General features: G+C 42.6%; 1 protein-coding gene across 1 annotated transcript in view; it reads left to right on the forward strand.

Annotated features, from left to right (window-relative positions):
• Positions 1-15,924, forward strand: part of B3GLCT (beta 3-glucosyltransferase) — a 115,809-nt gene that overhangs the window by 15,513 nt on the left and 84,372 nt on the right. The window contains exons 3-4 of the mRNA XM_032880007.1: positions 8,907-8,946; positions 14,210-14,319. Of these exons, the coding sequence (XP_032735898.1) occupies positions 8,907-8,946; positions 14,210-14,319 (150 nt within the window). The remainder of the gene's footprint in view (positions 1-8,906; positions 8,947-14,209; positions 14,320-15,924) is intronic.

Consider the following 15,924-nt stretch of genomic DNA (forward strand, 5'->3'; position numbering starts at 1 on the left):
TTTTCAGACATTTAATTAACTTGATCTTCTCAATGATCCTGTTATTGCTAAGCAAAGCAGATATTCCCATGTACAAGCAAGCATACCTTGGGGATAGTGTGGTTTTGGTTCCAGACTGCTGCAATTAAGTGAAAACCATAAGAAGGTGAATACTGCATTAAAGAGAGTCAAATGAATTTTTTTTTGGTTTTTAGTGCATAACCAAAGTTGTGTTTACACTGTATTGTTGTCTGCTAAGTGTGTAATAGCATTATGTTTAAAACATATACCTAAATTTAAAAGTACTTTACTGCTAAAAAAAAAATGCTGCCCATCACTTGTGCTTTTAGCAAGTTGTAGTCTTTTTGCTGGTAGAGGGTCTTGCCTCACTGACTGATCAGGGTGGTGGTTGCTGAATGCTGGGGTGGCTGTGGCAATTTCTTAAAATAAGACAACAATAAAGTTTGCCCCATTGATTGACTCTTCCTATCATGAATGTTTTCTCTATAGTGGCTGATACTGTTTGATAGCATTTTACCCAGAGTAGAATTTCTTTCAAAACTGGAGTCAGTCCTCTCAAACCCTGCTGTTGCTTTATCTACTAAGTTGATGTAATATTTTAAGTCCATTGTTGTCATTTCAACAATCTTTATAGTATCTCCACCAGGAATAGTTTCCATCTCAAGAAACTACTTTCTTTACTCATCTATGAGGAGCAGCTCCTTGTCTGTTCAAGTTTGATCATGAGGAGGACCCATCTTCAGGCTCCATTTCTTTCTTTTTTTTTTTTTTTTTAATTGAAGTAGAGTTGACATACAATGATACATTAGTTTTAAGCGTACAACATTGTGATTAGGCAAGACTATAATTCTGCTATGCTCCCCACAAATGTCGCTCCCATCTGTCACCATACAGCACTATTACAACACCATTGACTGTACTCCCTGTATGGGACCTTTCATCCCCATGACTTATTCATTCCACAGCTGGAAGCCTATACCTCTCTCCCCTCTTCATCTGTTTTGCCCATACCACCATCAACCTACCCCTAGTTCTATTTCTAGTTCTAGTCCTCTTGCTGTTTCCACCACAAATGCAGTTAGTCACTGCCACTGCTGAAGTCTTAAATCTCTCAAAGTTATCCATGAGGGTTGGAATCAACTTCTTTCAAACTCCTGTGAATGTGGATATTTTGACCTCTTCCCATGAGTCATGACTGTTCTTTCTGGCATGTAGAATAGTGAATCCTTTCCAGAAGGTTTTCAACTTTCTTTGCCTAGATCAATCAGAGAATCACCATGAGATCATTCATCTCATGAAACATGTTTCTTTTTCTTTATTTATCTTGAGTTTTCAAGAATTTTAATTCCAGTATAGTTAATACATAGTATTATAATGTTTCAGGTATACAATGTGGCAATTCAGCAATTCCATATATTACTCAGTGCTCAGTGTACTTTTTTCTTTTTTTAAAATATTTTATTTGAGAGGGAGAGAGAGCACGAGCTGGGGAGGAGCAGAGGAAGAAGCAGACTCCCTACTGAGCAGGGAGCCTGATGCAGGACTTGATCCCAGGACCTTGGGGTTATGACCTGAGCTGAAGGCTGACTCTTAACTGACTGAGCCACCCAGGCACTCAGTTTAGCATAATTCTTAAGGGCCCTAGGATTTTTGGAATGGTCAGTAAGCATTGGTATCAGCTTTAAGTCACCAGCTGTGTTATCCCCCTAACGTGAGAGTCAGCCTGTCCTCTGAAGCTGTGGAGCCAGCATTGACTTCTCCTCTCTAGCTCTGAAAGTCCTTGACGGCATCTTCTTCCAGTAGAAGGCTGTCTTGTCTGCACTGGAAACCTGCTGTGGTGTGTAGCCGCTTTCATCACTATCGTAGCTGGACCTTCTGGAGAACTGGCCGCAGCTTCTCCCCCAGCCCTTGCTGCTTCATGTTGTACTTTCTGTTACGGAGCTGGTTCTTTCCTTCAACCTCATGGACCAGCCTCTGCAGCTTCAGATTTTCCTCTGCAGCTTCCTCACCTCTCTCAGCCCTCCCAGAATCACAGAGACTTAGGGCCTTGCTCTGGGTCAGGCTTTGGCTTAAGGGAATACTGGGACTGGTTTGATCTCCCCAGACCACTCGAACTTTATCAGCAGAAAGGCTGTTTCGCTTTCTTATTTGTGTGTTCACTGAAGCAGCACTTTTAATTTCCTCTAAAAACTTCTTCTTCACATTCACAACTTGGCTAATATTTGGTGCAAGAGACCTAATTTTTGGCCTATCTAAGCTTTCAATGTGCCTTCCTCACTAAGCTTAACCGTTTTTAGTTTTTGATTTAAAGTGAGAGATGCGCAACTCTTCCTTTTACTTGAACACATAGAGGCCACTGTAGGGTTACTAATTGGCCTAATTTCAGTATTGTTGTGTCTTGGAAGAGGGAGCCCAGAGAAGAAGGAGAGAGATGGGGGAAACAGCCAGTTAGTGGAACAGTCAGAACACAGACACCTGTGTCATTGAAGTTTACCATCTTTTATGGGTGCAGCTCGTGGCACCCCAGAGCAATTACAATAGTGACATCAAAGATTACTGATTACAGATCATCATAACAAATGTAATCATAATGAAAAAATTTGAAATATTGTGAGAATCACCAAAATGTGACACAGAGACACAAAGTGAGCAAATGCTATTGGAGAAAACGGCACTGATAATAGACTTGCTGAATGCAGGGTTGTCACAGACCTTCGATTAGTAAAAAACACGGTATCTGCAAAGCATGATAAAGCAAAGCACAATAAAACGAGGCATGCCTATACAGCAGAGAAAACTTAGCCTCTAAGAAGTTATGTGATTTGACTGAGGTTACTGGCAATTAAAAGGCACCTGGGTGGCTCACTTGGTTAAGCAACTGCCTTTGGCTCGGGTCATGATCTGGGAGTCCTGGAAAGGAGCCAGGTATGGGGTTGGGGGCCTCCCTGCTCGGCAGGGAATCTGCTTCTCCCTCTCCCTCTGCCCATTCCCCCTGCTCCTATGCTCTCTCTCATTCTGTGCTCTCTCTCTCTCAAATAACATCTTAAAAAAAAAAAAGGTGAAGTCAGAATCTCAATTTCCTGAATCCTTGAATTTTTCATACTGTAATTTTATATAGCTGTGTGCATTGTAATATGTGTGTGTATGTGTATGTGTGTTTGACAATAATAAAGCTCATTTGTAATGAATTTGAAGTGCTACCTAAGGGATAGTAATGGGGAATTAAAATTTTGTATAATGAATTGAAAATTAAAGCCTGTACTTTCAAGCATAGGTTCTAACTCACATTCTTGAATAGGGTAATATATATGTATCTGTTTTCTGAAGTATATATGTAAATATAAATAGAAACAAGGTGAGTCTTACATCTTCATGTCATTTTTCACGCAAAGGTATTGAAGTTCTTGAAAAATGTCATTAACCCCATCTGTGCTTAGGCCATGGAGCCAAAAAAGCCATTAATCCCTTGAGGAGAGGCAGTAATAAAATGTCTACTGTGGACCATACCCAGGACTGGGAGCTGGAGAAGAATTCATTTGCAAGGTCACCCAAAGTCTGTAGATGAACCTGGACGCGGGAGTTAAGGCTTTTACCAACAACCACGTTAACTTGGGATTATCATTAGTTGATCACCCTTGGCAGAACTGATCAGGACCTGCCCCACCAGCTTGCTCAGAAGCAGCTGCCTTCCCTCCCCTTCAGCTCACTGCTTGCTTTATTCAGGGGTGCTGGGGGGTCCATGCAGCACGCTTTCTGGAATGCAGGCAACGCTGCTTAGGGCTGGGGGCCCGCCCCACACATCAGGGCATTTGGTGGCTTCACGTCTCAATTCTGGGTGCTGCCTGGGCCCTGTTGTATCTCCTGGGGCCTGACCTCTGGGCCCAGGCTCCTCTTCTAGGTTCCTGGACTAGAACCAGATTTCTGACCTAGCGTAGCTTTCAGGGGAGCCTGCCCAACCAGTCTCGTGCTCCAGGCCACAGCATCCTCTCAGCCCTGGTACCCCCCTCAGCCGCGGCCACATACCTGCCTCAACCTGTAGTCTTGCCCAGATTTACACCCTGTGGTAACTTATGATATTGTATCCTGTGTGATGTAGGGGTAGAGTTGGACACTGGTTCATGTCCCTCCTCCAGCACTGATAGGCTGTGGGACTTACCCTTTCTGCTTCAGCTTCCTCATGTAGGAGATGGGGTAATAGGACCTATATCAAAAAACTGTTTTGAAGATTGTGTGTGTGTGTGTGTCCACCACTTAAAAGAGTGCCGGACCCTATTTATATATTTATTATGTTAGTCACCGTACGGTACATCATTAGTTTTTGGTGTAGTATTCCATGGTTCATTGTTTGCATATAACACCCAGTGCTCTTGTAATACGTGCCCTCCTTAATACCCATCATTGGACTCAACCATTTCCCCCAACCCCCTCCCCTCTAAAACCGTGTTTCTCAGGGTCCATTGTCTCTCACAAATAGTCTCCCCTTCTGGTTTCCCCCCTTCATTTTTCCTTTCCTTCTTCTAATGTCTTCCATGCTATTCCTTATGTTCCACAAATAAGTGAAACCATGTGATAATTGACTTTATCTGCTTGACTTATTTCACTCAGCATAATCTCCTCCAGTCCCATAGATGTTGATGCCAAAGTCGGGTATTTATCTTTTCCACTGGCTCAGTAATATTCCATTGTATATACAGACCACATCTTTTTTTTTTTTATAAGATTTTATTTATTTGACAGAAATCACAAGTAGGCTGAGAGGCAGGCAGAGAGAGAGGAAGGGAAGCAGGCTCCCTGCTGAGCAGAGAGCCCGACTGTGGGCTCGATCCCAGGACCCTGGGATCATGACCTGAGCCGAAGACAGAGGCTTTTTTTAAAAAAAGATTTTATTTATTTATTTATTTGAGAGACAGTGAGAGAGAGCATGAGCGAGGAGAAGGTCAGAGAGAGAAGCAGACTCCCCGTGGAGCTGGGAACCCGATGCGGGACTCGATCCCGGGACTCCGGGATCATGACCTGAGCTGAAGTCAGTTGTCCAACCAACTGAGCCACCCAGGCATCCCGAAGACAGAGGCTTTATTCCACTGAACCACCCAGGCGCCCTGGACCACATCTTTATCCATTCGTCTGTTGAAGGGCATCTTGGCTCTTTCTACAGTTTGGCTATTGTGGACATTACTGCTATGAACATTGGTGTGCATATGGTCCTTCTTTTCACTATATCTGTTTCTTTGGGGTAAGTACCCCATAGTGCAGTTGCAGGGTCATAGGGTAGCTCTATTTTTAATTTTTTAAGGAACCTCCATGCTGTTTTCCAAAGTAGCTGCACCAACTTGCATTCCCACCAACAGTGTAAGAGTGTTCCCCTTTCTCCACATCCTCTCCAACACATGTTGTCTCTTGTCTTGTTAATTTTGGCCATTCTAACTGGTGTAAGGTGGTATCTCAATGTGGTTTTGATTTGAGTTTCCCTGATGGCTAATGATGATGAACATTTTTTCATGTGTCTGTTAACCATTTGTATGTCTTCTTTGGAGAAGTATCTGTTCATGTCCTCTGCCCATTTTTTGACTTGATTCTTTGTTTTTTGGGTGTTGAGTTTGAGAAGTTCTTTATAGATCTTGGGCATCAGCCCTTTTTCTGTAGTGTCATTTGCAAGTATATTCTCCCATTCCATGGGTTGCCTTTCTATTTTGTTGATTGTTTCCTTTGCTGTCCAGACCCTATTTAAATGTGTACCTGATATGACAGCTAGAAATACCTTATACAGCCTTTCAGATGGAACCTTAAGTCAAAATAAAAACAGGAACCATCGACCTTACCACTTTTGTCAGTTAAATTTCTTTTATGGTGTTAGTTGATTTCATTTGAAGTAGATGTTCATGATGATAAAGACCAGTAGTTAACAACTATTGAGCATTTTCTTTGGGCAGATGATATGTTCAACGTTGTATTACCTAATGAAGTTCCCACAATGACCCCGTAATGTAGGTCTTGTAATTATTCTTCCTGTTTACAGATGAGAAACTGAGGCCTGAACTAGTGACTGGTAGGGGCAAAATTAAAACAAAGGACCAGCTTTTAGCTGAGTCCACTGATGAACACATTCTGACCAATTCACTTCATTCAACATCTAGGGGATGGCAGTTGTTTGCAACTGGGTACAAGATGCCATTTTACTTCTCTTCTTAAAAGATTTCCTATCAGATTCTTTGGAGGATGTTTTATCTTTTCATGAAGGCTTTGTAAATGAGGCCGTACACATGTGGATTGCAAATGTTCATATCTATCGTGTCTTCACAAATAAAACCTACACCAAAGGGTGACTTGGATTTGTCTCTTCCCAGCCAGGGTAGGAGCTGCCTGTGGGGTAGATACATTAGTAAGAAACTGCTTTCCTATCTGAATAGCAATTCAGTTGACTTACAAAACTTTAACAGTGAGCACATTTTGACTGAAACTGATAGTCAGTGTAAGAAACATGTGGCAGCAGAGATAATAAAACAAACCACGTGTTTCTTCTTAGGAAGAGCTAAGCCTTTTCATGAGGAAAGCTGGAGACAGAATTTTAAATGTCCTGTCAATTCGTTCATTTAGTCTAATTTTCTTTCTCAAAGGGGAAATTGCTCAAGACCGTTTTGGTTCCATTCAGTTCACTTAATACGGTTGTTCTTGGATGTTTTATTTTTACAGTTTACAAATTGAGCCATTCGAAATGGTTAATCATTTCCGAGCTATTGTTTTCAGCCAGTTGGAGCTGCAAAGCTTAATAACAAATGGAAAGATGTGTAATTTTGGTTGATTTTCTTTGGTTTCACAAAGAGATGTGGTAGGATGTCCAGTTGGTTTCCAGCTGAAGTTAGTCAGGAAACACTGAGTTCAGGGTTTTTTTTTTTGTTTTGTTTTTTGTTTTTTGTTTTGTTTTGTGTTGTTTTAAATATTTCAGCTTATGGCTACAGGTGATTTTTGTTGTGGGTGTCACTTGGAGCTCACTCTCAAGCGTGCTTTCTTCTGGTACATGTTTTCCGGAGAATATGCCTCTGGAAGACAGGGCATGCATTATCCCACAGGTGGGAAAAAAGGAACATGGGGAAGAACTCAGAAGACCTGGATTTTCATCCTGGTTCTGTGGCTAGAATGACTGTTGGACTTCCGGCAAATCCTTTACCTGTTCTGAACCTCCATTTTCTCATTTGTAAAGTAGAGTGTTGGGTTGGGTCATCTCTCTCTCTTTTTTAAAATTATGATAAAATACACATAACATAAAATTTACCATCGTAAACATCTCTAAGTGTACAGATCAGCAGTAGTAAGGATATTCCTACTCTCAAGCAGACAATCTCCAGGACTCTTTCCATCTCACAAAACTAAAAATGTCCCCATTAAACAGCTCTCTGTTCCCCGTCCCTGGCCCCTGGCAACCACCCTTCTACTTTCCATTTCTATAAATCAGACAACACTGTCAGTGGAATTATACAGTATTTGTCTTTTGTGTCTGGCTGATTTCATTTAGCATCATGTCCTCAAGGTACCTTGGTGTAGCATGTGCCAGAATGTCCTTCCTTTTTAAAGCTGAATAGTATTCCACTGTGTGTATAACACAGTATTTTCTTTACCCACGCCAATGCTATTTGTAAATCTAAACTTGCAAATTTTCCACCATCCTCATCTACTGGCCAAAGCTGTGGCCTTGAAAGGAGCGGGCAGCTTGATCAGGGGATGGGCAGCAGGTTAGGGGTGAATGCTGATCGGCATTTCTGGTTCTGAGGCCAGCGCTGCTTCCCCGAGGGCAGGCTGTGCTCCTGACCGGAGGTGGCATTTAGAGCATGGGAGATGTAGTGATTCCGAATGTGCTAACTTACAATGATGACCCGGCTTTGATTCAGCACAGTTAGAGAAGCAGCTCAAGCATTCCAGTATTTTTTAGTGGGCTTTTCCGAAAAGTCCATGTTTTATCAGGACTAAGTCAACTGTCACTTGGTCCCGAGGCTTAACAAATTGGTACCCAACCATGGGGTTCTCCTCCACTCAGTGGTATTTCTATTCTTGAGACAAAGATAATTGCAGGAAATGCTGCCAAAGATAGACACTGTCCTGTGTTTCCCTCTCCGCCCTCCCTCTCTAGTCACGGTCCTTTTGGCATTACGAGGCTACGTCTGTTTGTGGCTATATCTTGGCTTTTAAGCTGTTCCTAGTTTTGTTGGTAAAGGCTCACAAGTGCATTTCTCCTTGCAGTCTGTGAAGAAAATTGAAGGATATTTGCCACTATCCAATTGTTATAATTATAGTGAATGGCAGTTGAGAGCAGAAAAGGGCAATTACAGAGAAAATTCCTTGTCTGCCAGAGAAGACTGTGAACATGACAGAGGTAGCTGCTGACACTTTGCACTTTGTCAGAGAAATTGTTTACGAGCCCCTTCCCCGATCCACCCAGGATCAGGATCAGGATTAGGACCAGGTGTTTCTGTGCGCACGTCCGGATTTCTGTATCCAGAGCTCTAAAGCTCTGAAAGGCCCCTTCCGTGCTCACGAACTGCAGGCTGATTGCCTCCTTGAGCCCTGCTGAGGCCCCCCGTGCTGCTCCTCGGGTGGAAGAGAATGTGGTGGTGATGTTCTGGATGCTGGTGTGTCCGAGCCCACGAGGTGATAAATCCCGTAGTTAGTGGGGCTCATCGTCATGAGCCACACGCTGGCAGCATTGAGCCTGCCTCCGTTTTGTGGGCCGTGCTATGGGATTCATGGGGTTTTTAAATGAACTCTCCCAAAAACATTATGAACCAGTTAAGCCTTAGCTCTCCTCTTCACCGTCTTCCCCCAAATGTTACTGTGTACTGTGCTTATTTTTTTGGTGTTTTGCTAGCCTTGTGATGTGGGGAGATTTATCTTTTTCTCTTTTATCCAAAATACAGAATTTGGAGAAAAGTGGTGTCTCAAGGGAAAGTGACATAGGTAAGTAATGATTTTTTTTTTTTTAACTTATGAGTATGTACCCAGGTATATTTCTTGTAAATTATATTTCAGTGAAATGAATTCTCTTCCTGATTTTCTTTATAAGGTCAGTACTGCTGTGCAAATGTTCTGTTTTGGGACTGGGCCCACATCTCCTCTCATGCAGACCCGAGGAGAACACTTTTTGCATCAGTAGAGTGACATGTGATTTGTATTGGGAACAACAGCCATTATGTTAGATTGAATTCCCTTGACCCTTGTTTACTGAGAAGCAGCTACTCGCATTGTTATAGACACCCCCTACCCCCGTCACGGCCCCTATGTACCCTTGTTCTCTCCTTCAGTGTATTGTGAGCATCTTCAAAAATGTGACCATGATGTCACAGTTGTCGTTGCTGCTTTCTGGCATTGTGAGAAATAGGTCCCAGTATGGTGACAAGAGGACAGACAAGACCGACATCTATGTGAACTTTGTTGATGTTGGTGGTCCCAGGGTAGGCCGTGGGGACTGAGGTAGATCCTGGACAGGAGAGAAAGGGCACACTTTCCTTTCTAGGCCTTTCTTTCACAGGCCTGGGTTCTGCAGAGTCTGGAAGGCAGGAGAGGACCCCTGGGTGGCCTGTGCTGGGGTCCCGGGCATGCATGCCTTCAGCTCTGAGACTGGCATATTGAAGGAGCCTCGTTAGCTCAGTGCTTTCTCTTTATGTTATGACACCCTGGATGACTAGCCACTTCTCCTTTTGTGGAGATGTTCTCCCTGCTGCCAACACTTGTGGGTTTGGGCATTTGTTTTTGTGTTTATTTTATGAGTTTTGATGAGGCTCCTGGGGCTCCTTATGGAAAATGGTTATTATTTTTTATTTTTAGGGTTGGGGGCAGGGGGGAAGGGAGAGAGAGAATCTTAAGCAGGCTCCATGTCAGCACGGAGCCTGATGTGGGGCTCGATCTCATGACCCTCAGAGATCATGACCTGAGTGAAAATCAAGAGTGGGACGCTTAACTGAGCCACCCAGGTGCCCTGAAAATCTGAAGATGGTTGTTAAATGAACTAATGTCACTAGTCTAGGACATGGGCTTGAAAGTACCAAGGGGAAGTTACTTGGATAAGTAAATCAGCACTCCTGCAATTACAAATGGCAAATCTAGTGATACGTGCTTTGGTATCGGCATATCCAAAAAGACCTCGGGGCCTTATTTGCCACAGTGTCAACCCGGGTCTGCAGGCTTGGGGGCGTTGGGAGGTGGACTGCAAAAGCAGCCTCCCAGGAGAATCAGAGTCTCTCCACACTCAGGGTGAGGTGGCCTTTTCCCTGTTTTGGCTCACTGCCTGGTCAGGAGATGCATGGGTGGCAGTTACTCTCACCAAGTAGAATACAACTGGAGTGGCTCTTCATGCACGTGTGTGCGTGTGTATTTATCCCTCAGCCTAAACTCCTGAGTCCGCTTGCTGTTCGGCTTTTATCAGAAGAGCTGCATGCTGATCGCTCATCAGAGAGACAGCAGCAGGATGGAGTCTGTGTTTCTACATTACCTCTGTCCCCGAGGGATTAGTGCTTAGTAGACTAATTTCTTATCAGAGAAATTAGTCTATTTCTCTGAGAAATAGAGAACCTTTGATTTCTTTTTCCTTCAAAGAATTACTGTTTCTCCTTCAGGGGTCTTTTCTAAGGACCTTCTTGGTTCCATCACCTTTCCTTAATGCTCTGCAGCTCACCATTGGCCTCAGACCCACACGGTTCTTTCCCAGTCTTGACTGATTTCTTTATCTTCCTCTTCTGGCCCATCACTCCCTTCATTGTCGTCAGGCACTCGGTGTACGACCCCTTTATTCCTCTTTCACCTCATCACCAGTAACTGCCCAATTTGCACCCTATTTCTCAGCCATTCCCAGCTGTTACTATTTTCAGGGCCCTAATTCCACATGCTCTCCCAGACCTTCACTGTCCTCTCTGTTGAGAAGCTTCTCCCACCTCTTCTGTGGGCATCCCCAGGACACAGGGTCCTCATCACTTTTCTGGGAAGGCCCCACTCTGTGGGGTCCCAGATGGCTCTGTGGCCCTTCCCCTGTTTGAAAGCTATTAATCTAAAGATGCACTCTTAGTGTGCACTTAAATCCTTCATGGTCTGATCTGGCTGAGCCAGCCTCCCCCTCTAACTTTATCGCTGACTGTTCCCTTCATCTTTTTCTCTCAAGTACCTGACAGACTCCCTGGTCACCAACTCCTGATGCTGCAGAGAGAAGGCAGGCTGTGGGCTCTGTGATAACCCTGCTTCCTTCTCCACCTCTAATCTGCCACCCTCTCTGCCTGGGTCTGAAGAAAATTGCTGCATTTTAAAGGAAAAGTGGGAAATGCCCCTTTCCAGAAGGTCTGCTTGCACTTGCTCTCCCTCCACCACCCACCCCGTGCTCCCGTAGTTCCCCACTTGGCTCTGTACTGTAATGGCTGCCTTCTGACCTTGGCTCAGGCTCGCTATTGCTGGGACTGTGCTTCCCTCTCTCAGCACGCCAGAACCTTGCCCTCAGTACAGACTTAGGCACATTTGCTGGATGAGTGCCCAGAGCACGTGTGATCAAGGATGAGAAGGAAGGTGGTGGTTTCCTAGTAGCAGAAAAAACAAACAAAACCCACAGCACGTGACTCAGGTGCAAGCAAAGGAGAAGGATTCACTTTTTTCTTCCTGCAAACCTTCTTTCCCATGTGGAAGGACTATTGTCTTTGTGGGAGCAGTGGGAATTTTGCTGATCTGGTAGAAGAAAAGGCAGGAGTTGATTACTGCAGTATTAACCTTTTGACAGATGGATTTGCCCTTTTAAAAATCCTCTTATGAATTATTTTGAACATAGGGGAAGCCACGAAGAGTGATACAATGAACATCCATGTATCTACCAACTAGTTTAAGAAATAACATTCCTGACGTAGTGGGAGCCTTATAACTGTGGTCTTGATTTGGTGTTCTCATGTAATCTTTTATATTTTCTGATCACATGTGATAATATCCATCTTATATATATTTGTGCATATCTTTTCACAAACCTTTGATTTATATGGTTATTCCTTTGTAGCTTGCTTTTGTTTTTCAGTCTGTAGGATTCACCTATAATGTCCATCTGGGGTGATGCCTCAAGTACTTGTTAATTTTCATTGCTGCATAGTATTCCAGTTGGTTTATTTTCTTAGTGGGTATTGGAGTTGCTTCAAATTTTTTCCTTTTACACAATCCTGCTGTGAGCACTCTTGTTATATATCCTTGTTTATACAAGTTTCTCAAGGATGATTAGTAGGAGTGGAGTTCCTGGGTCGTTGGGAATGTGCATCTTCAGCTTTATTAAATTTTGCAAAAATTTTTCTCTGAAGTTTATTTCATTTTTAACAAAAGTAAGTCTTTATAACTCCTCTTTTGATATGTCACTTACATTAATGTTTCAGATACAGTAGAACAAATACTACATTTCAGTTGAAACATGAGATACTTGTTTAAGTCTTATCTGTATGTCCTATTTATAAAGCCAAGAAGCTGATTCGAAAGAAGGGTAGGTATGTGGGATGTTCATATTTATATAAACCCCCAAAGGAAAAGAATTAGGTCCTATTCAACAGCTTGTTGAACATTTCCCTTTAAATTTTTTATTGAGTTTTAACCAAAGAGTATTTTGGGTTATTTTTAGGATCTAGATGGCTCATTGTGGAGCTATTTGCTGTATGAATATTTGAGTGATTGAATAAATGAATGGAACTATAGAACTGAACATGAAAACAATAAAATATATGGGATAAAATTAAAACCAGATTATGTCTCTGAGTAGAGGTGTTAAAAGGAAAGGCACATGGTGGGGGGGTTGGTCCCCACATTTATTGCTATAAGGTGGACTGGAGGCTACAGTTTATGTGAGGTCTGCCTTTTACCAGTGCCCCTGTCTGGGGGCAGGGCAGTGACCCTAGGGCTGTTTCTGTCCGTTGCTTTATTGCAAACTCAGAACCTAATGTGCTTCTCCATTGTGGGGACTAAGCAACCATCTTTGCTGGCAATACCTCCGATTGTCTTCCCTGGTCAGGTGGGCCTAACATTCAAGGGTTTGCTCTGTGCTCGTCATTGCAAGAAAGCTGGCCACCCTGAAGCGGGAGTCTAGGGGGCAGGCAAACACTTCTAGTGTTGTTGTAGATGGGCTTGTATGCCACACTTCTTGTGAAGCCCTGCTCTTGTGGAATCGTGGCTGTTTTCCTGGAGATAACACGTAATTCTGGAATCTGTAGCCTGAATAATCCCTCTGTTGGGTTCAGGCAGGCATTAATTAGGCCTTGGCAGTTGCCTCGGATTGCATAATCAGTAATGACACCAGGATGGACTTCACAGTTTCAACTGTGAAGCAGAGTAGAGATTATGAAGTTATTTATTTGCAAGCTCTCGTGACCTGATGGGACGGAAGTCGTCACTGTTCAGTGTCACCTTAAAGAGCCATCCAAAACATTCTTGAGGTGGTGTTATTAGTTTGCTAGGTTTGCTGAAACAAAATGCCACAAATTGTGCGGCTTAAACAATGGAAATGCATCTCACAGTTCTGAAGGGTGGAAGTCTGAGCCCAAGGTGTGGGCAGGGTTGGTTTCTTCCGAGGCCTTTCTCTGTGACTTGTAGAAGGCTGTCTTCTCCCAGGGGCTTCACATCATCTTCCCTCTCTGTATCTGCGTCCAGATTTCCTCTTTGTGTAAGGACACCAAATATACTGGCTTAAGTCCCCACCAACAACCTCACTTTAACTTGAGTGCCTCTTTGTAAAGACTCGGTTCCAAATAAGGTCACATTTGGAGGTCCTGGGGGGTTGGACTTGAACCTGTGGTGTTTGAGGGATGCCCTTCAACCCATAACAAGTCACGGTGCAAGGTAAGGTTATGTGTGACTCATTAGAAGGCTAGTGGCAAACAAGATTTTCAGCTACTAGGAGGCTAGTGTTATAGACATTTTCCTACTTTCTCACATTTACCAGTCATGCTTTCGACAGACGCAGGAGCAGGTGCAGATTTGTTACTGCAGATTTGATGGAGTACAGTGAGCTTATTTGCTAACTTCTAGGAAGGATGTTTCAGAGATCAGTTCAAAAAGAGATTTTTGTCGCTATGATTACATTTAAATGGATTTTTTTCCCCTAAGAGTTTATGGCCTGAAGGCTTGCCTTGCAGCTTTTCTTTTTTAAACTTGCTTTTAAGTTTATTTCAGTTGTTGAAAAATAAATACCTGAAATCTTTTTTTTTTTTTTTTTTGGTTCTAGATTTAAAAGGAATTGTATTTGTCATCCAGAGTCAAAGTAATTCTTTTCATGCAAAGAGAGCAGAACAGTTAAAAAAAAGCATCTTAAAACAAGCGGCAAATCTTACACAGGTATGTAGTGATGGCTGGGATGTTTGCTAGTTACTTGTTTGTTGTTGCTTTCATTTTTTCCAAAGTACTCCATCTGTAAAGAATCCATTTTATTTAGATAAGACTAACTCTTCTGACTTGTTTTGTTTATTTAATATCGACTTGTTTAAAATGTTCTTGTTAATTCCAGATGCTCAAAGCCTCATTTTCTAAATTCTTCTTATTTTTTTAAATTTAAGAGACTTGCATAATTGTGTAGGACTATTGTGGTTTTGTCATAAAGTATGATAAAAAGAAGTGGAAGGAATAACATTATAAAAGCAGGGCTTAAAATAGCAGGGATAATTAATATTCAGAATTTTAGTACCAGGTTCTTAGGCAATTTTCATGTTGAAATAACATTTTCATTAACCTTAGTGTTTTCTCCATGAGTCTCTTAATCTGTTTTTTAATTGCATATCATTAATTGAACTTTTGGGTTGATTTGTAATGCAATATCCAAGAAGGATTATGGAGAGAAAGATCGACACATGCAGGTACATATTTTAATAATGTTTAAAATAGGCATGAACTGAATCTAAAGCTGCTATGAATAAGGCTGGAAGTTTGGGTAAAGGAAGATCTGCCTTCTTGTCTTGCCGTAGAGATGCTTTCTTTAGCGGAGCAAAAAACATTCCGCCAACCCTGCTCACTACACTGCCTTGCTGTGGCCTTCAAGACACACGTGCTTGTCTATAGATGAAGGCCATCCCTCAGCTCTATTGACAAGAACTCTTTGACAGGAAATGTGTATCTCTGATGGATTGCTTTCTTTCTGTTGGTGGGTGCTGGGAAATAAAGGATTGTAAATAGCCATGGACAAGTTAGCCTTAATGGTATTCAAGGCTGAGATAGTGCTGAGCATAAGGTTTAGTTGTGCTTGACCTTTAAATGCTTTACCTATAAAATTCATCCAACCTCCCAGCATCCTTATAAGGACAGGTCCTTGCCTCCCCTCCTTAGAGCGTCACACCTTCTCAAGGGAAAGCAAAGACTAGCATGCTAGAGACAGATTGTTTTTTGGTAATTGAAGATAGACGCTGGTGATGAGTTTAAAATACTTCTTTGTTTGGGAACCCAACTTTGGAGATTTCCTTCTACCAAACCTTGTCTGATTTCGTCAGAGAGACAGACATGCAGCAACCTTGACTGGATGGCTTTGTTCCATTTGCTCTGGTAAAGCACTAGTGGAGCGGCCAAATAAAGGCCAAGACATAGAGGATGGGGAATCTGTAGCCTGAATAATCCCTCTGTTGGGTTCAGGCAGGCATTAATTAGGCCTTGGCAGTTGCCTCGGATTGCATAATCAGTAATGACACCAGGATGGACTTACGTATCACTTACTCTCAGGAGTTACCTTCCTTCTCACAGAGGGAATCCTGTCTTTTAGATTATGTATCTTCCCCATTTAATCCAGCTTGTTCTGCTTTTTCTCCCTCCTGAGCACCTTAAGCAGGACGGGTATTCAACCTATGGCAGTGGAATTGAATCAGGAGGAAATTGAACAAATTAAAATGAAAACTTGGTTTAAGTAAATTATTTTCTCTATTTAAAATTTTTTGGTTAATTCTTAAATTGATAATGGTG

This window comes from Lontra canadensis, unplaced genomic scaffold, assembly GCF_010015895.1.
Source record: "Lontra canadensis isolate GAN:19392208 unplaced genomic scaffold, GSC_riverotter_1.0 scaffold67, whole genome shotgun sequence".
Taxonomy (NCBI): Eukaryota; Metazoa; Chordata; class Mammalia; order Carnivora; family Mustelidae; genus Lontra; species Lontra canadensis.